This window comes from Chelmon rostratus, chromosome 15, assembly GCF_017976325.1.
Source record: "Chelmon rostratus isolate fCheRos1 chromosome 15, fCheRos1.pri, whole genome shotgun sequence".
NCBI classification, from domain to species: domain Eukaryota; kingdom Metazoa; phylum Chordata; class Actinopteri; order Chaetodontiformes; family Chaetodontidae; genus Chelmon; species Chelmon rostratus.
Genome location: NC_055672.1, coordinates 14513923 through 14536032, shown reverse-complemented (window position 1 = coordinate 14536032; position 22110 = coordinate 14513923). Strand labels below are relative to the sequence as shown.

At 44.4% G+C, this 22110-nt stretch overlaps 1 protein-coding gene across 10 annotated transcripts; it reads right to left on the bottom strand.

Annotated features, from left to right (window-relative positions):
* Positions 1-1684: 1684 nt before the first annotated feature.
* On the bottom strand, positions 1685-21795 carry ktn1 (kinectin 1). Of its 10 annotated transcripts, XM_041953453.1 has the most exons (37): positions 21671-21795; positions 15544-16006; positions 15273-15507; positions 14868-15026; positions 14640-14756; positions 14401-14531; positions 14155-14259; positions 13910-14050; positions 13686-13792; positions 13238-13382; positions 12466-12562; positions 12175-12359; positions 11930-11998; positions 11809-11846; positions 11612-11702; positions 10848-10916; positions 10691-10728; positions 10476-10566; positions 10216-10284; positions 10078-10115; positions 9195-9285; positions 8961-9073; positions 8774-8870; positions 8474-8514; positions 8258-8348; positions 7348-7434; positions 5717-5806; positions 5508-5594; positions 5330-5419; positions 5150-5242; positions 4984-5052; positions 4752-4835; positions 4250-4333; positions 3195-3278; positions 3007-3102; positions 2792-2902; positions 1685-2703 (listed from the first exon to the last, which is right to left on the bottom strand). In XM_041953453.1, the coding sequence occupies exons 2-37, from the start codon at positions 16003-16005 to the stop codon at positions 2674-2676; spliced, it is 3825 nt and encodes a 1274-aa protein (XP_041809387.1). In that variant the 5' UTR covers position 16006; positions 21671-21795; the 3' UTR covers positions 1685-2673. The 10 variants fall into 10 exon arrangements, with proteins under 10 accessions (XP_041809387.1, XP_041809380.1, XP_041809382.1 ...); XM_041953446.1 differs by having other exon boundaries at positions 15273-16006; XM_041953448.1 differs by having other exon boundaries at positions 8474-8511; positions 15273-16006.
* Between the last annotated feature and the right edge of the window lie 315 nt (positions 21796-22110).

Genomic DNA, 22110 nt, shown 5'->3' with positions numbered 1-22110 from the left:
TGGCCTTAAAGCTGGGGGGGGGGGGTAATGAATGTTTACCGCTCTTTTGTGTCACTGTCTCTTTCCACTCGCTTTCGTCCACTGGGCATTGTCAGTGTAAAAGAGCACCACAGTCTTTTCTACGACTGTCTGACTCACCCTCCCGCATGCACGCACACACAGCGGAGTCAGGGGTGGGGGGTGGGGGATCAAAGGCTCTCTAGCACATACCACACTGATGGAGAGCAGATGCAGGGAGTGGGCCGCCTCGCCGAAGTTGTTCCTGCGCAGTGTGAGCGCGAATCTACGTTTAGGAGGAGGAGTCAAACGTTACCAGGCGAGAAGCACGCGGAGCGGAGGGCCGACTGCCACGAGCTCGACTGCGCAGCTCAGGCTGACAGCGCGAGCAAATGATGACACAGGGAGGACAAAGCCACCATTAACTTCCTCACTGCGCCTCGGCGGGCTCGACATGTCAGAGTTTCTATGGGAGTCATGGGACGACACAAAGTGCAGATTCATTACTGGTTTCTCCCACAATTTTAAACCTTTTGTCATTTACCGACAGAGGATGACACTTCGGGTTTTCCGAGAACCGTGAACACTCATTATACGGGATAAAACTGACAGGCCCGTGGAAAAAATCCTAAATGTGTCAGTCTGAGAGGTCATCAGCGGGATGCAATTCAAAAAGCTTATTTTATTAAGATGAAGCAAGACATTTAAACCCATGACTGTGTATTAGGAATCAGCTGCGTAATAGGGGAGCGTGGTGTGTAGCAGCCTCCAGCATCAGCGATCTGAGAAAAAGCGCTCCCTGTATTATCCAGTTAATGACGAGCATATTGGAGATACAGCTGCGCCTGTTCCGTCGCGACGTTTCCATGAAGGTAAAAGCCAGATCTCCAATCAGCTGACTGCAGCATGACAGTGTGGGAGAATGCGAGGAATGTGCTGATCCCATGTTGCTCGCGCCCCTGACCTGACCCCCCCTCAGCCAGAGCAACAACAACAGTCCTGTTGTGTTAAAGGCCGTTTTAACATGCAAAAGTTGAGAGCAAGAGCTTTCTGTTCAGTCACAGTTATTCATTCAGTGAAACAGAAAGCTGGTAGTGGGCACATCTGGGCTTACAATACACTTCCACGCCCGGCCACTCGCAACATCAACAAGGGACCACAACAGAGTGACCCCCTCCCCCTCCCCAAAACATCACAGCCAAGTCAGACACTGTCCTAAGCTTTTGATTATTTCAACAACCAGTTGCAGTCTCACTTCCTTTCAATCTTCTTACTAATGGGAAATACTTTAGAAAAACCTCATGCAGGGGCAGAGAAAACAGTCTCCTGTGCTGAGGATTATACAGCATGTTACCATCACGAGAAACTGGTCACACCCCAAATGTTCCATAATTGAGGCTGCTCAGTGTCAGCTTCACTGCCATCCTACAAAACACTTACCTAAAATAACACCACTACATGACAAACATGTTTATAGTGTGCAGGGAAGTCAGATGAATACTTGCCTAAGCAGAACAAACCAGCCAGCAAAAGCTTCCTGGACAGAAGCTCTGTAATTTCCCACCGCTGCTTCAGGTTTTTCAAGGCTACGAACCACTTGAAATTTCAACAGAGGTTGTGTGCTGCCCCACAGTGGTAGGGAGAAAGAAGTGCAGTGGAAGGAAAGGAAGCAACACAGAACACTGCACAGATTTATCAAGCATCCCTTTTATTAACATCACCTGTTACAAAAAGAACAAAATCTTCAGTGTTAATGAACTTAGCAACAATATAGCGAGTGTTGATTACAGATGATATGGGACGCTTATTCCTAGAGTAGTTGCAGTAGGATTAAAAACCTCTAACACCGTTGACCTGGCTTTCTCTTTCCACAGCCATGGTCACAGACTCCCTTCTCTCTGGAGCTGCAGTACAGACTTGACTACAATTTGTCCATGCGTCTCCATAATTACAGTCACGTAGTGACCCTTCGGATATGCTGAGACCCCTTCTGATCTCCCTTCTCCCACCCAATACTGAGCCAAGGTATGCATGGAGCTATGAATTTATGAATGCACGAAGATGCACAGTTTGTGATAATTTTCTGGTCAGGAGGCAAACAGAGCAACAACATAGTGTATTTCAGCAGGTCCTAACTGGTACACTTGAACAATACATGTCTTTAAGTTAAGAAAAAAAAAAAAAAAAAGGACTGAAAACCCAAGGTTTGGTTTGTCATGATAGAAATTTGTATCACTGCCCTCTCTTTGACAAATAAACAACAAACTACTGCAGTATTCAAAAGTTTAAACAGAGGAATGGTTGCCACACAGTTTAAATTATGCTGGATGTCATTTTAAAGTTTAGAAGAAAAATTAACTGGTGATGCTGCAGAAGAAGAGGAATGTGGTGGGAGCAGACAAATGTGTTTGGTACAGTGTCTGGAGTGTTTGGAATTAACAATAACCTCTGTCTGCTCCCTCATGGCCAACAGCGAGACAGGAAGTGGTTTGCCAGTGCCTCTGTCACAGTCAGCTTGAGGCTGCCTACAGCACAGGTGAGTTGACGAAGGGCGGGGAAATGGGGGTGGCTGGGTGTGACAGTATGGTGTGACGTTGGTAGTGATGCGACCGAAGGTCGAAGGTGGTCTCTGTAGTGCAGCCAGGATGGCTGCATGGGGGGTCTATCCTCCTCTTATTATACCTTGGGGAGATCTTTGTCAGCCTCCTGGAAGAAATCCCAAATGTAGAATGTTCAGACTATGTAACTATAATGTTTTATTGGGCAGTCAGAGCAGCACAGTAATAGGCCTTACCCCTTCCTGTCCCTTGGCGAGTTGCCGGCTGACGGCTTGTAGCAGCTGCTGCAGTTCTCTGACTGTTTGGTTCAATCCCGCAGTCATTTTCTCCTTTCTGTCAATCTCTTCCTGTCAGTGACAGTACAGCTGGTTAACAGCGCAATGTAAACATCTAATGGCCACACATGCAAATAAACACACCACCAACTGTTACAACTGCCCCAGATTCTTACCCTCTGTGATGTCAGACTGCTGTTCTCTATCAGCTCATCAGCATTGTCTGTCACTTTTGAGAGCTCCCCCTGGATCAGATCAAGAGACTGCTGGGCCTGGATAAAGGACCAGAAAGTTCCACTTGTTAACATTGGACCTGGAACTGGAGTTGGACCCATATCAGCAGCGTAGTAAAATATAGTATTACCTTATACAAGTCACCAGCCACCTTTTGCCTCTCATTCTCTTCTGTCTCCAGCTTGGACAGAGTCTCGGTGAGCTGGGTTTTTAGCTGGAATCAAAGCCAACACTCAGCACTTGTTCTGCAGCACATTACAGCTTCCCAATGACCCCTTGTAAACCCCAGTTATAATTTAGCATTGCATTGACACAAAGACCATTTATATAGAGCCCCCTGCCAACATTTAATGTGTACATTAAAGTGCTCAACATTTGCACAGATAGAACAGTTTTCACTTGTCCTACTTAGAGCATGTTCAAACCAAAAATAGCACTGTGCAAAAGAGTACAAAAAAAGTAGGGGTTGCATTGGTTGACAGGTACCGGTGAGGTGAAGTCCAGTTTGGTTAGTTTGCGGACAATGTAGCAATGTATCGCAGCAAAAGGCTTCATTGTAATGAATCTGAAGGGTACATTTTGATAGCGCTATTGCTGGTCCAAACACAGCCAACATATTATATATAATATATAAAAACTACTGACCAGTAACACTTCACAAAGGCCACAAAAAAATGACATTATGGGAAGACAAGGACGATGAGACAAAATGTATAGAAAAGGTTTTTTAAGAAGGCTGAAGAGGGAATAATAGTGGCCAGCTGAAGGCATGGAACAAAATTATAGCTGAAGATGGACAAAGTGGAGCATATTTTTTGACTCTGCAGTGCAGAAGGAAGGCAAGCTGACTAGTAAGCCATTTGTTAGATGCCTCACATGTGAAGTGGCGTACCAGTGTAGAGAAGGGAGAATTAGTGTTGTAAGTGCTTCTCAGTGTGAAGGGGAGTCATCATTCTCAACCTCTAATTTTCTGCAACTTTTCAAAGTTACTTGCTTCTATTACCAGAGCAAACACTCTTGAAGATAAGGTTTGAGTGAGCACAGTCACTGAGGTTAAGGATGATGACCCACCGTTGCAAAAGACGCGAGAAACCCCAGTCCTGTGGCAGTCAGTGCAGAGCCACTGCTGAGTGCAATGAGAGAGTTTATAAAAGGAGCTCTAGCTACAGAGTGAGCAACGCTTACCAAATTCAGCTCCTCATTCTGTCTGATAGCCTCTGTATATGAGCCATCAAGTCTGGTCTGCAATTCAGTCAACAGATCTTTGAGCTGAAATTAAGTTTGAGATGATGTGTTTAATGGAAGTCTGTGGGAGTTGGGTCCAGGACAGCACTACTAGCACACAGTCTAGTCTAGTCTAGTCTTAGTAGAGCTGTGAAGTGATAAATAAAGCACAGGAACCTGTTGTGCATGACTGTAAATTAGAAAAGGCTGTCTACTAAGTTTGGTTAGCGCTAATGCATTGCTAGAGCTGACTATGTGTGGGTGTGTACTCTAATTTTAACAGTATGTCTGCCTTTTGTGGATTTCATATGCCACAAATAAATAGAGTACAGGATGTCACAAAAAAATCAAAACAGACCACCATGAACATGATAGTGACAGACAACAGAGCTCATTCTTTTGCCACAGGAGGATGAACAGCTATGACATGACCGAGGATCCCAACTGGCTGTTTCTGGCTCACCTCTCTGACCTCCGTCACGTAGGTGGCACTCTCTTGCTCCGCCCTCTCCAGCTCAGACTCCAAGTGCTGCTTTTCTCGTCTCAACTGCAGAGCACAGCAGAGGTTCAGAGATACTTATGACTGGGACAAGACACGAAGTAAAAATGGCATAACGTCTGATGCTTGAACTACAATACGTCTTAGAGGAAATGCGAGTGTGTTAGCTTGAGGTGTGTGTTTCAAGAAGACTGACATTTTCCAGCTCAGCTCCATCTGTTAGCCTCTCAATCTCTTGCTCCAGTGCTGCAACTTTCTGGCTCATCTAAGGAAAACACAGGAGAATGATGCAATGAAAAGCACGCACGGTGCAATGATATAACACCTCAGTGATTTGTTTTCTGCTGAACGTGAGCACATACCTCTCTGAGCTCTCCCTGCGATAGGTCCAGCTTCACTCTCCAGCGAGACTCCTCCTGCTCCACGCTGCTCTGGAGGCGCTGTAGGATGCCCTCCTGTGGAACAAGCAGGAATGACAGCTCAGTTTGGCAGGCAATGTCGCCGCATAACGACAAATGTTAAAATGGACAACCTTATCTCACCGTCTCTGCCAAAACTTTTTTGTAGGTCTCACAGTCCTTCTGCAGAATCCTTTGGGTTTCCTCAGCTTCTTTCAGCTTCTCAGCCAGTGCCTGTCAAGAGAGAGGGAAGCATTTGCAGCTCAAGACACCTTTACATTGACAGGAAAGATGCTCAAATTTACATTCCTACTTTATTTACCTTAGAGTCCCCTGATGCAGGGGCAGATTGTGCAGCTGAGCTTTCAGCTACTGCCCTCTCAAATCTGTGGAGCCACTCCTGATGGTTCTAGCAGTGAGAGGAGATGAAGAATAAAGAAAAACCTCAGTGAAAGTTCATGGCACAGGAAAGTGAGTGAAAGGTATTTACAACACAAGTTGCATGGAGGTAAAAATCTATATTACCCATACCTGTTCAGTGGGCAGAGGCACATTGGGCAGGAGTCTGTGCAGAACATCTCGACACTCAGCCTGAGACACTGCCAGTGCCATCTGGTTCTCCTGCAAGACGGTGGGAGGGGGCAAAAAATGGACAAAGAGAGGCGAGGAGATTAAGCATCGACTGTTCCGATAGTTCAGTCACGGCGAAGACAAGGTCCAGTGGTCATCGGAGCAGATGCGACCACCACCTTTCCTTCTTCATCTCCATTATCTTATTATAAATCAGTTGAGATCAAGTTGTCCATTGAGATGCTACAATCAATTTCACAGGAATGATTCATTTAACATAATCCTAATTTATGATTCAAGAGAATTAGGATGAAAGCCGTCCCGCTCCTACTTCCAATTACCCCGACAGGCCACACCTACACCAAGTGTCAACAACCTCAGATTCACAGCGCATCACATGATTCCCTTTTCCTGCAACCAGAAACACATCAATCTGCTTTCATGAAATCATACAAAGTACCTTGAAACTCTTCAATAAATAAAAAAGGTAGCTATCAGTCCTCCCACAATAGGCTAGCATCATGCACTGTCACTCTGAGGCCTGAAGGGAGAACATATGCCAAGCACTAGCCAGCTGGCACTCTAACCGCTATTCACATTGACACACTGTGTCACACAAGGCAGCTCTGAGACGAGTGTAGAGTCGAATACAACCGGCATGCACTGACAGTACAAAACAGCTGCCAAGGAACTCCCTGGCTCAGCCAAGAGAAGGTGCTTTCTACTGTACTCAGATAGCAGGAGAGCAGCTGCTGTGCTGATGGTTCAGCATATACCCTTCCCTAATGTAGGGGGAGGAGGCAAAAATATACACACATCACTGTAACTGGTAAGAGAGCAGCTATGTGGTAGCCCACACTATGCATACACAAAGAGACTTACAGCTACAAGAACTACACTGTAGATTTTGCTTTACATCTAATTACACTTGTTTGTTCAGATGGAGAACAAAAGATGTTTCAGTTGCGAGTACAGAGCATTGAGATAACACAAGGCACTGCTGTGCATTCATTGAAAGGAGAATGATCACACCCCTTTTAAAGGGGAATTAACTGCAATAAAATCGAAGTAAATCAAACAGATTTTCAGGATTAACTCGTGATATTGACAGTACAGATGTCACAAAGCAGAATGGGGGGGGGAAAACATGCTAGAAATGAGTCACATGACAGGAGAACAGGAAGCTGCAAAATGATTACCATGAATCTCAAGCTAATGACATCTAATGAATTTGTTTCTATTTCACTGCACACTCATTTCCAAGCATCAGCTTGAGCTTTGGGAAGGGAGAAATCTTTCATATTTCAGAGCTAAAGCAAACACGTATCTGCTAAAGAAACCATTTAGCTAATAATGTCTGAGATCCTGAGGAGGAGTAGCAGAGTTAGAGCTCAATGCACAGCCAATTGAAGACTTGAGGCCAAACAACACTGAGAGGGACGAGAGTGTGGTAAATGAGTATGCAGCTTTGTTATGGATGAAGGTGGAAAAAGAAATTTCCATGGGTCAATTATGGAAAAGAAACAACAGCATTTTGGGGGGATGCATCAGATTGGAACTAGAGTGAAGCAGACTGAGGTGGGGTGGCGAACCTTGACAGCTTTGCTGAGTTTCCCTTGAAGCATGGACTCGGTGGCTGACAGAGCTTCCATTGCACTCCAGTTTTTCTCCCGAAGCTCCTGTTTTGGTCAGTTCCAGAGAGATACTACTTTCAGTTCAGCCTCAGGGTAAATGCATTCAGTGACCCTCAAATAAAGACTGGTAGAGTAACAGAACACACCGACCGCATTTCTAATCTTAAAATTACGACTCTCAGCTTTTCACCCGTGCTCCGACCGCTAAAAATAAGCATGAACAAATAGCCTCGAGAGTCCCAGTCTAGCACCTCGTGTGGGTAAAAGCGACATGCACAGTACACAAGATAAGTATAGAAACAATGGTCTGTGAGTACTTTCTATTCAAATTAAAGTAATAAATGTCTAGAGGTTTTTGCGGAACACACAAAACTGAAAAAAAACAAACAACGAAAGTCCATGTGAATATATCAAATCAAATATGCCTCTTGAAAATAGAAGGTAGGCGACTTTCTGATGCTCTGAATCACCCACAAGCACAGACAAGCTAGCTGAAACAGTCGTGGCCAACGGCGAGCATAACAAGAGTAGGCTGGAAGCCCTGTTATGCAACACTTAGCTTAAGCAATCCAAATCAAAATAGACATCTGTACTGATGTGTATAATCATGTTGAGAACACAACCTTGGCTAAAGAAAGCTTTCCATTTGGCGTTCAAAAAATCTGTTTAAAAAGAACAGAATGCAAAACAAGGGAGACTAAGTGGCAGTGGACAACAGGAAGTATGGATGTATGCATTGTGCAACTCCAGTTTGAGGGGGTTGTTTTGGGGTACCACACAAGAGGGGGGATGCAATGTCACGCAGAGCTCTAGACCAAAGCAGTTACTGGTGGGATTTGGGTTCAGACCATCGCTGTAGGAAACCTACGTTGTTCTTCTTCCTATGAAGCTCCATGGAGTCCCTCAGCTCAGCCAGCTCACCCTGCAGATCTGAGACCTGCTTCTCCTTCTCTGACAACCTGATAGACAACAACATAACCAGTCATTACAAACACTACTATGTAGCTAAGTGGCCTTCAAAATGAAAACGCATGTGAAAAATATGTATGTTATATGTTATCATATGGTATGCAATATTACTCACGCTGTAAGAAGCTCTGGGCTTGGCACTGCTGTATGGGACTGCTATTTGAGGAGGGGAACAAGACTCAATTAAAACTAGAACGGAATGAGAGTTTTATCTCTTATGACCCACATAAAGACAGGAAGATCAAACTTAAAAACAATTCAAACAGAACGCATTTTGTCTGATCTGAGAGTCAATAGAGCCCCTTCCACAACTTGTTTTTTATGCTTTCTCTGTAAAGTCTTTTATAACTGAATGAATCTTCCTGATTAAGACCATAAAATATGTTACACTTGCTCTTTGTAGTGAGCAATTCACCTGTTGATGTACCTGCTCCATCTTCTCACTCAGCTCCTTAGTCCTTGCCTCCAGCTCAGCCTGCAGCATCTCGATCTTCTGGTCCTTGTCCGCTAGCCTGCGCGTCAGATGTGTTCATGGTGAGTCTGATTTGTAAGGGGCTACGCTGGAAGACTGCATAGTGTAGTATGTGTGTGTGTGTACTTACTGAGCCTGGAGTTCTTGGAGCTGGGTACCAGAACTGGTCAGCTCTTCTGTCGCCTCCTTCTGTCTCAGCTGCTCCATCTCTGCCTGCAGGGTGGCCAACTGCTGCTCCAGAGCCTGCGAGACAAAAACCGCCTCAGACGAGAGCTCAAACTAGGACAGTGCACGAACAATACAAGGAACAGCATTTGAAATGTGCAAACGCAGTCTTTTTTCATTAATAGAGAAAAGCCCGCACCTCAGCTGTCTTCTCTCTTGCTGAGCTGCGGTCTTGTGCTGCCTGTAGACTCTCCTCCATTGATTTTAGCTTCACATCTTTCTCTTGGATCCTACACAGCCAAGTGACACAAGGTTCATCACAGCCTCTCACAGCAACAGAAATCAGATGTTGAAAGACTTAATAGTTTCTGGAGTTCCAGGAGAAAGTAGTGTTGATACGCTCACAGTAGGTTAGGGCTGTCAATGAATATTCTAAAATCAAAGATATATTTGAATTGTAAAAAAATCCATATATTCAAATGTTAAAATGAATATTGGAGTGCAGAAAAAAAAAAAGCAGCACCGCCGCAATGGCTGCAACTGAACGCAGTGCATGACAGACCGGACAGGAGTTTCTATTGTCCTGTAATGACTCTTTTCTTTTCTTTTACTGGGAAAATCAGTTGTCCAACATATTTAAGTCTCTCAGGTCATAATGTTCGCTGAAAATAATTCCATTGTTAGATGTGAAAATATTTTAGTTCTATAAGCCGTTTTCCCTGCTGCTTCTCTGCCCCCTCTCTTTCTCTCTGTCTCGCTCCATTTAGTTCAACAAAACCAGAGTTAGTGGTGATTGTTGGAACAGTGGAAGATGAGCCAGGAAGGTTTTGGTGAGTTTTACTTTGTTTTTGTGTTTGAATGAAGGGTATTTTATGATGATAAAATTACTGCCAATTTTGACAGCCCTAAACGTAAGAAGTAACATTTGATTTCATCACGTTTAATTATGACTCGCTTAGATAAATTAGAATTTTTTCTATCTGTGAGTCTTTGTATGTTGTGGATGGGGGGTGAACATTAAGACTTCATTCAGATACATTGTCATGATCCCTGAATACCAAAATCAACTTGATTGATCTTACTGGCTCTGGAGTTCTTCCACTGTCAACTCTGATGATGCCTGTGATTAGGAGAAGAGGTCATTTAAAATAAATGAATACAGAATAAGATGGAAAAAAAGCACAGCAACTCTTTCTTAAGAAAGATTTTAGACAGCTTGCCTGTTCTGCTGTCTTTCTCTTAACGGCCTCCATTTCCTGTTTTATTGCCTCATTCTCTTCTCTTACAGCCTGCATTAGGGAAAGAAAGATTTTTAGCTCATTAGGGATTGTGATTACAAGGCAAGCAGGGAAATGCAGAGTCACTTTAAGTATGCTGATGTGAGCCAAATGTGGGTATGTGTAAGGCAGCTTCTTTTCCGGTGTCTCTGGAGGCTTTGCTAGCTGTGGCAATCCCTTTCTAAACGAGCGAAAACACACACCTTGAGCTCTTCCTCCTTGTTGGCCACCTCAATCAGCCCCTTCTCCAGCAGGCCCTCAACAGTTTTCATGTTCTCCTCCTTCTCCCGGACACTGGGTAGGAATCGGACTTTTAGAAGGTCATTCAGTAAATGATTATGGCTTATTAGTTGCATGGACCTAGCAACACGTCTAACTAACTGATGAATCTAAACCATCTTATACTTTTCACACACACCTCTTCTGGAACTGGTCCAAAGCCAGTTGGGAGGCAGTCTGCATGGGGGGGGGGGGAGTCAAAGGCAAATAGATAGAGATGGAGTGTCAAACAGAAGAACACGCAAACACAGCAGGTGCTTTTAAATTTGGAACAACCGTCAAGCTACAGAGCTAACCTGATCAGAAATCTGTGCCTGCAGATTCTGAATCTCCGCCTTCATTGACATGTTCTCATTGTGTAAGGCCTGCAGAGGCAGGAAAGACAGACAAAAACACTTGTTATGCCAAGACAATACAGATTCTTACAGACAATAGTACTTGTAGTCTGTATAATGATATAGCAACTCATAATTCTGTCTGAGGTTTATAAAACTATGAAATCAATTATATCTATTTGGCATCTGAACCCCAAATATCTACAAGCCTGATTAAAAAAAAAGTTTGTACATGGTGTAAAACGTGAATAAAAAATGAATGCAATGATATGCAAAGCCTTTTCAACCTATATTCAGTTAAATACAATGCAAAGACAAGATGTTTAATGTTTAAACAGATGAACTTTACGGCTTTTTGTAAATATATATTAATTATGAATTTGATGCTAGCAAAATGTGAAACAATGTCCCCCTTCTGTTTTCGGGTTGCCTTTTTGCTATCTCTATTAGCCAAAAATTCACAGGAAATGTGGGCAAGAGAGAGGGGACGACATGCAGCAAAGGGCCCTGAATTGGACTCAAACCCGGGCCCCTGCGTCGTGTGTGCCTTAGCGCACACACGACCATTCGAACTACTGGGGTGCACAACATGCCCCCTCTCTAGCAGGGTGGTGTTCATGTTCAAAATGAGAGGCCTAGAACGTGTTCACCAAATTCCTACAGACTAATGAACCAACATAATATTAGTATAACAATCAGCAGATGAAGTGCTCTTATGACTGTACCTGCATTTTAGTTTCTCTACTGGCCCCACTGCTCCTCTCAGCATTTAGAGAATCCTCTAGACTCTTCCTCTGCAACTCTTTGTCAGCCAATCTGAACAGAACATGCGGAAGAGTTGAAAGAGCACATCATGAATGGCTCAACCGTACCAGTTTTAATGCAATCAGTATGGCTGAAAAGGGAAAAAAAAAATTCTCACAGCTTCTGAATCTCCTCAATGTGAGAGACATGGCTGGCCTACATGAGAGGAAAAGAAATCTTATTAGCCTACATACATCTAATTCTGACTAAACATGGGTAAATGAGGTTGACAAATATACCTGTGAAGAGATCTGGGCCTGCATGCTCTCATTCTGGGCCTGAAGACCTTTGTTTTCATTCATAAGTTCCTGTTAAACACAGAATGCATTAGTGTATATAAAAAGTGTGTGTTGCTCTGCTTCAAAGAGAAATTCATTCTGCATCTCAATGTGGAATCGACACATGCACAACATGCACTATGAAATGGACTACTTCAAATTTTGATTCTGATTGTTTTGCGTGTGATGTTGCGGTGGTGGCTCACCTGAACCCGGGCCTGCAGTGAGTCGTCGGGCATGCTGTGCTGGGACATCTCCATAAGCTCCATCACTCTCTGCTCCAGCCTCTCCTTGGCGACCATGGCTTCAGTCAGGCTGCCGTGTAGGGTCTGGATCTCCTTGTTCTTGTTGTTCATCTCAGTCTCCGCTGCCAGCAGCTGGCTGTGGAGCTCTGTGCCCACACATATACAGACATTTAGCTCCTGAGTGTAACCTGACGATTCATTTTGATGTGTTAGGAGTTAAAAGGATCAAATTTTTAGTGTGGATTTTATTACCTTGCTTTGAAGCCTGTAGTTTCTCTCTCTCAGCGTTGACATTGTGGAGGAAATTCTGCAGCTCTTCCCAACGTCGCTTAGCGTCCTGCAGTTGGGCCTGAGGATGGAGAGATGTATTTGGTGAACACTTTCCTCCCACGCATCATACTAGGAAACAAGTGCTTAGAAAATTTTATCAGGGGTAGCTTGAGTGGGAATCCTACGCTTTGAAGTGTACAGCCACATTATACTGGGTCAGATAACGAATGACATCAATCCATTTTCTTTCCTCTCACGGTCAAGATCATTGCTGTAAGGTCAAAGATGGATGTTGATTTACCTCAATTTCTACAACCTGAGATCCACCAGTCTGTCTCTCTGGATCTGTCAAACTAAGTTAATGGATAGTCCAAATGACAAAATATGTTGTAGCTTGCTTCATTGATTCTTCTAGTCTGTGCAATAAAGAAAAACAGGTTTTCTTTCATGAAAATCTCAGGAAAGGCTGATCTGAGCGTCTAGCAGGAAAAGTGTTGTTTATACACAGCACAAAGCCTCAAACATTCCAGCTTCCAAAGCCAACACAATCCTCCTTACTCAAGCTCTATTTCCCACACCCCTCCCGAGGACTTCCACAACAACCTCCTCCCATTTCCCTGATAATGCTACCACACCCGCCACACATTTGACGCCGCGCAACACTGCCCAGGTTTTGCTCAGTTCATTTTTGTCTCGGCTGGGGGAAACTGAAGCGCAGGCTAAATAAGCACATTGTGCATCTGGATTAGTGTACCTCCAGCTGGGACACGTTCTGCTTGTAGCTGACCTCCAGTGACTTCCTCTGGTGCTCCTCCTGCTGCAGCTTGCTGTTGTTGTCTGCCAGTTCTTTCATCAGGCCGGCGTACTCAGAACGCAGCTTGTTCAGCTCTGCTGAATTCCTATCAAGCAACATACGCACACAAGCACAAATGAGTGATGTGAAAATGGTTGATGAGGCATTATTGTGGGATGTTAGCCTGCATGTTGCATTTCACAGTGTGTAACTGCATGAGGATGGATCTCTGTCATAATGTCAGTAACACAGGCAAAATAATCAATAATAATAATCATGGGGGACCAGGTTGGGACAGCAAGTTTGTAAATGCAACGGCAGTGTTTCACCAAGCTGAACAGGTGAGACATGTATGAAACTCTAGAAACCATGACCAGTAGGATCTTATCTATTGTAGTGAAACACTGACTTGCTCTCCATCTGGTTGGTGGCAGAGCTGACTGCGTCCCTCAGGATGCCGTTCTCCTGCTGCAGTCGAGTGATCTGGCTTTCCAGCTGCTCCCTCATCTGCTGGAACTGCACAACAACAACAGGATTCAGTCACCATGCAGCCTTGAGAAAAATGCCAAAAGGTCTGGGTTCCTTCCCATTTTTCAAATTCTCCAAACCTCTGAAAGAAATCAAAGCCCTCACCTTTATCTGCATGGTCTGGAGCTCCTGGTAGCTGCCCTGTGCTTTGGCCTGCATGCTTCCCAGTTCTTTCTCCATGGCTGCACGCTGCTCTCTCATTACGGCCTCCACCCGGCCAGTCTTTTGCTTCTCAACCTGCAGCTCCTGAAGCACAAAAACAACATGGCACATTAAGCTCTTTGCTGAAGAAAATGGAATTATTCCTGAGATACAAGAAGAACAGTTGGGAATAAATCATTTATCTAGACCTGGCTGAGCTGTTTCACTTTGTCCTTGGCAATGGAGGCCTCCTCCTGCAGGGTTGTGAGAAGTCTCTCCCGTTCCTGTGCAGCTGGGTCAGGTCTAGCTGCAGACTGGTGTTGAGACACATGACGTTAAAAAGCGGGCATGGCAAGTCCAACTACAAATACCAGGTCTCCTGCCAAAAGCAAATAGTGTGAAATGTCGCTTGTCAAGAACACCTCATTTGAATGCATCACATATTAATCTCTCACTTTGTGCCAGGCATCCAAGGCATTAGGGCTCTTCTCTCGGAGGAGAGCCATCACACTGATGGCCTCGGCTTCTGACAGAGCCAGGCTGGACAGACCTGACAGCAGCTCCTTCAGCTTCACCTCTGTGTTCTCTGTTAAAAACACACAAGGCGGGGTGGGGTTTAGCTTGTTATTAGTGGCTGGATTGTTAAGTGGTTGAAAAAAGAACCAAGCACTGGATCAGACTTTTTCCCCCTTACCTTTGTCAGTCTCATTCTTCTGTTTCTTGCCACTCCCTTTGGATGGTACATCATCGTTATGGGCTGCCTGGTGGTTGGCAGATCCTGCTGAGTCAGCCAGAACATGGGCTTCATCTACTGGATTTGAGAAAACTGGTTGATTCCAAGGCTTCAATTTGAGCACTTGTCCTGACATTTTAAATAAATTCAGACCTAATTTAGCATGTAAGACCATTGAGGCATTATTACCAGGCTCAGTCTTCTGCTTCTTGGCAGAGTTCTTCTTCTTCCCACTGGCAACAGTGGGGGCTGTACCATCCAGAACTTTGGTTTCAGCCACAATGGGAGCCTCCTTCTTGACTAGAGCTGGAGCCTGCTCAGCCTTAACCTCCTGCTGCTGGTCATCCACTGGAAAAGGACAGGTAGATGTAAGAATACTGTCAATCTCAGCAAGTCTGCCTTGAGACTGGTGATAAAGAACACTCAATTATCATTAAAGCAGTTATTTGAATCCGTGGCAATGATGGCTAACTCTTTGTCTCACATTTTTCGACCACTATAACTTAGGAGGAATTTATTAAATTAAAGAGTGAACAAGTTTCATGTTTTCCAAGAGAAATAAAGTTCCACAAACCACTTTTAATAGCTATTCACCTGGCTCTGATTTTTGCTTCTTCTTCTCCTTCTTCTTCCCAGAGACCTGGGGAGGTGTCTGAGCCTGAACAGGAGCCTGAGTGGCTTGGACCTGGACCTGGACCTGGACCTCAAGCTGGGGAGAGGGCGGGCTGGACTGTTTGCTTGCAGCCAGAGGTGGTTCTGTCTTGCGGCTGGCCGGCTTTGAGCCGTTGACTTCTGGCTCCTCAGAAGAAGGGGCTGTAACTGCTGCTGCCACTGCAGCAGCAGCAGCAGCAGCAGCAGCCGCTGCAGCTGCGGCGGCAGCTTTGGCAGCCTTTTTCTCCTTCTTCTTTCTCTCCCTCAGACCGACAGGAGCCTCCGGTGACACGGAAATAGGCACATAAGCAGTGGGTGTTGGTGGGGTAGGTTCTGGTGTAGCCTCTGGTGCAGGTTCCTCCTCTAGCTCAAGGGTGGAACTGTTGGCACCATCAGCCACATCAAAATCCCGAAGATCCTCTTCCGACTCTCCTCCTCCGCCGCCTCCACCGCCTCCTCCACTGGCAGTCTCCTTCTTCTTGCTCTTCTTCTTTTCGTTCTTCTTACGGGTGTCTGGCTTGGATGGCGGCAGCTTGAGGTCACGTTTCTGCCTAGCCAGCACCTCATCATAGGAGGTTTCCTTCATGAAGAGCCAGAAGAAGAGGAACATGAGGGCGATGACCAGGGAAGGGGCCAGGATGAGCAGGTACTGAGAGTCGTAGATATCCACCGCCATTCTGAGGAGGAGAAAGACACAAAAAAAAGATAATGTATGTATGACATGATGGTAAGAGATTTCTTCCAATAACTGCACTGCTAAAGACTGCAAAGGAGGTGTTAGTATATCAGCAGCGTTGAGAGGGTGCTTGTAAGAGGACTCTTACTGACACCCCGTCTTCTCTCAGCGATATGATCCAATTAGATAACACGAGCCCAGCTTAACATCCTCTCTTCCTTTATATACAGTTTCAGTCAGAAGTTTGGACACACCTTCTCATCCATTTGTTTTTCTTCATTTCTATCATTTTCCACGTTGTAGATTGATACTGATGACTTCAAAACTATGAAAGAACACGTGGAATTACGTGGTAAAAAAGTGTAGACAAAGCAAAATCAAAATATGTTTTAGATTCTTAGCCACCTTTTGTTTTGATGACAGCTTGGCACACTATTAGCATTCTTCCAGCCAGCTTCACGAGGAAGTCACCAGGAATGCTTTTCAAACAGTCTTGAAAGAGTTCCCATATATGCACAGCATTTGATGGTTGCTCTCTAACTCTGCGGTCCAACTCATCCGAAACCATCTCAATGGGGTTTAGGTTGAGTGATTGTGCAGACAAGGTGATCTAATGCAGCTCTCCATCACTACTCTTCTAAATGCTGTGGCAGCCATGTCGGTTACGTGTGCCCCGACACCTTCACACCTCCTCCATGCTTCACAGTCAGAATAACACATGCAAAAAACAATCCATTTCCCTTCTCTCCATCTCACAAAGACACTGCAGTTGGAACCAAAACTCTCAATTCTGGACTCATCAGACTAAAGTCCAGATTTTCACTGGTCTATCATCCACTCCTTGTGTTTCTTGGCCCAAGCAATCCTCTTCTTCTTGTTGGTCCGTAGTGGTCTCTTTGCAGTAATTCGACAATGAAGGCCTGATTCATACAGTCCTCTCCCAGCAGTTGATGTTGATGTTGAGATGTGTCTGCTACTTGAACTCTGAATCATTTCTTCGGGCTTTAATCTGAGAGGTGTCCTTAATTGGGGATTTCTGCATGTAAAAAAGTTATCCTCTGCAGCAGAGGCTTGGGCTTCCTTTCCTCTGCAGTCCTCATGAGCCTGTTTCATCATTTTGATGGTTTGTGCTACTGCACTTGTAGGTACATTCAAAGTTCTTGAAATTTTCCAGACGGACTGACCTTCAGGTCTTAAAGTAATGATGGACTGTTGTTTCTCTTCCCTTAGTTGACTGATTCTTGCCATAGTATGGATTATGATTAACGCTTTGTTACTGTATACCAACACTACCTCTGAAACACAGCTGATGGTCTCAAATGCAGTAAGATGGCAAGAAATTCCAATTATCAGCTTTTGACAAGGCACATCTGTTAACTAAAAAGCCAGGTGACTGCCCCATGAAGCTGGTTAAGATAATGCCAATAGTGTGAAAAACTGTCTTCGAGGCAAATGGTGGATATGTTGAAGGATATAAAATAGAAAACATATTTTGCTTCGCTTTACCACATAATCATGTGTTCTTTCATAGTTTTGATATCTGAAAATAAAGGAAAAACCATTGGATGAAAAGGCGCGTCCATCCTTTTGACCGGTGCTGTAGGTTCACAAAGAGGAAGGCGTACCTACTTGAAATGTGGCTTGATACGCCAAGATATTAGAGGAGAATAAAAGCTGACAACTTCACTCACATTGGCTGAAAAGGGGATAAAATAGGTCAAGAACATCAGAGAGACAACCGGGCTAAAAAGCAGATGGCTCACTGTCTCATGTAGTCACTTCCCTCCTTCGGCCCCCACAAGGACGACATGGTGGTATTCTAAACTCATATCAGGATGGATTTGCAAGAGGCAAAAATACACCCACATGCAAGTGTCACCCGCTGAGGTCTGCTGCAGCTGCAGTTTGGCCCCTGCCTGCTTCAAGCCAAGGGAGAAGAGGTTCCTCTTCCATCCCAGGAAAAGTTCAGAGTCAAGAGGTCCTGCGACTTCATCAGTTTAGCATCTGCCAAAGATATTCTTAGGAACTATGTGTTATCTCCCCCAGGCTACACAGTGAGAATGAACTGGGGTGGAATCAATGCAGATAAAGCAGTAATAATTTGAGACACAATGCTCACTAGAAGCCTCTAACCAAACCAACTATAAAGCACTATTGTTATTTCTGGGCATTAATGATGCAAACATGACACTTGGCTGCATGATGGCTGTTAAGATGAGGTGGACAGTGTCTCAGCTATTCAATCTGATAAGAAGAAATGTTTCAACACTGCCCATAATTTCACCAAAACACTATCACAAAAAATATATCATATTTCTGTGGCAGCTGTTTGGGGTGGGCAAGGAGCTTGCAATGTTTTTTCCTGATCTTCCATCTATTCCATCTATTTCCATCTTTGTTTTTTATTAAATAAATGTTCTTGCAGCACACATTCCTCCCTGTTAAATCCCTTGATGAACACCCCTAAAACATCTTAGATGCCATGTTTAATGTGACAGTCACTGAGGTTGTTTTGCAGTTTTGTAAGTGACACAGTCGATAACAGCGCTAACAATTCTGATAAAATAAACAGAATTCTTTTCAAACATTGGAGAGTATGTCTTCAAACCAACACACAGCAACGTCTTGTGCAAACTTACACTCCTTACAAAAATAAAACCACTGTTTTGTTGAGCCCTGAATGACGACAGCAGCATTGTGTTGTCAACCGACAGTGAGTGACCTGACGTGCAGCACAATCCCATCCTACACCCAAGATCTGTGGCAGTAATATAGCGTAGGAGTCAGCGTCGTAGAGCAGACCTCTTTAGTAAGTTGGATTAAGCAGATTACCCATGATAATACATTTAAGAATAACTTTCCACAGCAGGGCTTTCAGAGGACTGGCAGTCTTAGCCTTATAGTGCAACGTTGACCCCATTTCACTCACACCTCGAAAACCTCCCATTACGTCTTCCACAACAAGCACACACGCACACAGAATGTTTAATATTTCACTTGTCTTGCTCTGAAAGGTTATTCTGCCTTTCAAGCACCAAGGTTTTCCCCAGAGCATATAATAAAACACTTCTTATGTAACATTTTTAAAACTATTTTTTAACCATCTTCATTATATAATCTATTTTGAACAGCTTTCACCCTGACAAATACACCTGATTGGCTGATCTTACCAAGTGATTAGGAATGTTTTCCTCATACATTCCTCTGATGTGTTTGTATGGCATCTGTGTCAAAGAGCATGCATTCCTCTACAAAGCTGAGGGGCATACTCGTAAAAAAATATGTTGATGAAATAGCTGTTGTTAAAGAACACTGCACACTGCTGGGCAGCAACATCTGAGCAGAGAGAGCACAAACTAAGGCTAATAATGAACATGAAAAGCCTTTCTGTGAGGATAAGTATGTGTAAAACCTGGACATGAACAACCTCAGCCAAGTAAGATCAAAGGCATAAAGAAGCCATAGTACATGTGCTACAAAAACAGCATGGGTGAACTGGGTAACAAGGTTTTAACTCCTACCTTTCAGTGGCAACCTAATCAGGAAATTCTTTCTTATGTCACATTCATTGCATGTTCTAGGAAACGAAACCGTGAACTAACTCATAAAGCAACACTACTTCTATGGGTGGAGTAAGTGGTGTCAAAGTTTGACGCCTACTTGTTTTCTTTCAGTCCCAGGCCTCAGAGTGGAAGGTACATGAGTTTCCTTGTGTAGCCTGAGCCTTGTCCCAGCATCAAAATGAGCCCGGAAGACAAAGCCCTCTCGGGCTGTTGGCTCCCCGGAATCTAGCCACTTGGCTGGCCGGGCCTCCTGATTTGGCAGGCCTGGACAGAGAGGGAACTCCTGATAACTATCAGGCCCAAAAAGCACTGAGGACAGTACTTGTAAACCAGGCCATGTAGCACTCTACGTTTATCATCCTAAAGATGACAAAAACTGACTAACAAGCACATCAACCGTCCAGGAAAGCACAGAGACCTGGAGGTCGTCAAGTGAAAAACCTCCTTAGAATATATTACAAAGAGACCGCAAGTGTCATTTACAACCTGAAAATAAAATGTAACACCTTGGCAAAGTGGCTGAAAATGTTATCATGACACAAACTTTCTTATCAGGTCATAATATTGTTTATAACTAACTGTATGAGTTCTGGAAGTGCAAGGGTCACTAAATTTGCAGTTTGTGCAACGGTTGTGTCACAAATTAATTTCAGGCACAACTACAGAACAGAAACAGAAAAAAAGAACAAACGAACAAATCCAGTGATTGAACGTAACTTCAAATATTCTACTTTAGAGTGATTCTGTCTGAGTAGTTGAACTGTAAGGATAACAAACTCAATTCACCATTATTGGTAATCTAGCAATAAACAACGGAGACAGTGACAAAGTACAGAGCAGGATGTGGTTATACTGAAAAACATTAACAAATAGGTAAGAAAGAAAATGTACTCCTCTGAAACTGTCTGCTCTTCCTGGCCAGGGTGTAACAAGGAAACTTGAGAGTATTGTACATATTGAATCAAGTAAAGCCAAGATACCCTAGATAAGAGCTTATCTACAGATAGACCTCTAGGGAAATTGGCATCAAGACAGAACTGACTCCATGACACAGGACAGGAGAAGCTCAGTAATACAAGTATTGACTATTTGGCCAAAATCTGTCAAAGTGGGACCAATGACAGTTAGACATAGTCATATCTTAAGTCATCACCTCATTGCAGATGTTGTAGGTTTGCCAACATAAGGTCTCGTTCAATTCATGTACAAGAAATAAGTTATCAACACCTCGACTTGTCTTTGAGGTGTGGTGTTGTCCAGCAAGTCGCCTCTCCATTCAACAAGGGCAGTCCACTACGGCTGAGTACCAAATGTCCCAGCATGCTAGGTCATGTCTACTCGTCGGCCTTGTGCAGAGTACTGAACAAGACACGTATTGGCAGCTGTTCTTACACCAAGAAGAGGCGGCTTGCGGTACAGTCTGTCATCAGAGGAAAAGCAGAACTGACCTAGCGTTAATCGCCCTCGCTAACTTAGCCCGGCTAGCTCCCAAGTCACACGTTACAGTCAAATGAAGCCGAAGGGAGAAAGAGGCACACATGTCGACGTCTAGCTCACTTCACCAACGTGACGAGCAAAAATATGTATATTTCAACAGCGGGTGCTTAATAGTACAAATAGTTGCTATAATCATAAATTAAAAATAGTTAATTCCATAGAGGAAAAGGCATGTCGCCACAAGTTCGCCTCACTGAGTGGCGAGAGCTCAGCACTATGAATGAGCTAGCTAACATAAACGCTAGCCAACTAACATGGGCCAGTACTAACGTTAGCCGGCCAATCCAATTATTAGTATAGAGGAAGTCAACGGCGACAAAACTGACCAGCTAAAACGTTAACATGAACGCCTAAGTTTGTTTCTCCTTCACACTCAGCCCGCCTGGAGGCGTGGACATCTGCCCCCACGGGCCTCGTCTTGCTGGTGACCCAGCCTCCCTCTCTCCTGAAATCTCTAACCCGGTCTGCTGCTTCATTCTTCCGTTGAAGTCCTGAGGGCCGTTTCTAGGCCCGGGTAAAGAGCTTAGCTGTGCTAAGACCAGGATGAACGGCCTTTTACCAGGAAACAAACACGATACCGCCGCAAACAGGGGCTCGCAGCATACCTGTGGCTTCAGTTTGCTGTTCCCTCAGCAAGTGATGAAATGGCGTTGTTCTGCGTTGACTCTGACAGACTCCTGACTTCCCGGGGCAGCTCCAGCCTGGCTTTCTTCTGCGCTATCCGTCAGACTATCTCCTGTTTCTGGTTCGCGGGGGCGGGTCATAGGCAGGCTGATGGGGGACGCTTGTTTGGTGACTCGGCTCATACCGTCGAGAGCCGTAAGTACGTAAGGCAAGACAAGGGATAGCTCCGCCTTTTAGAGACAGCCTTGTTACATAAAACTAACAAGCAACAAGAGCAGAGAGGGGAGTGGTCACTGCACTTCCAAGTCCAGAAGACACGCGAGTACAAAAAGTACTTTCATATTTCTACTACTTAATATTTCGACGGGGACTTCCAGTTTATTTATGGTGTCTAGTGACCTCATCACATTTCTTTTAATTT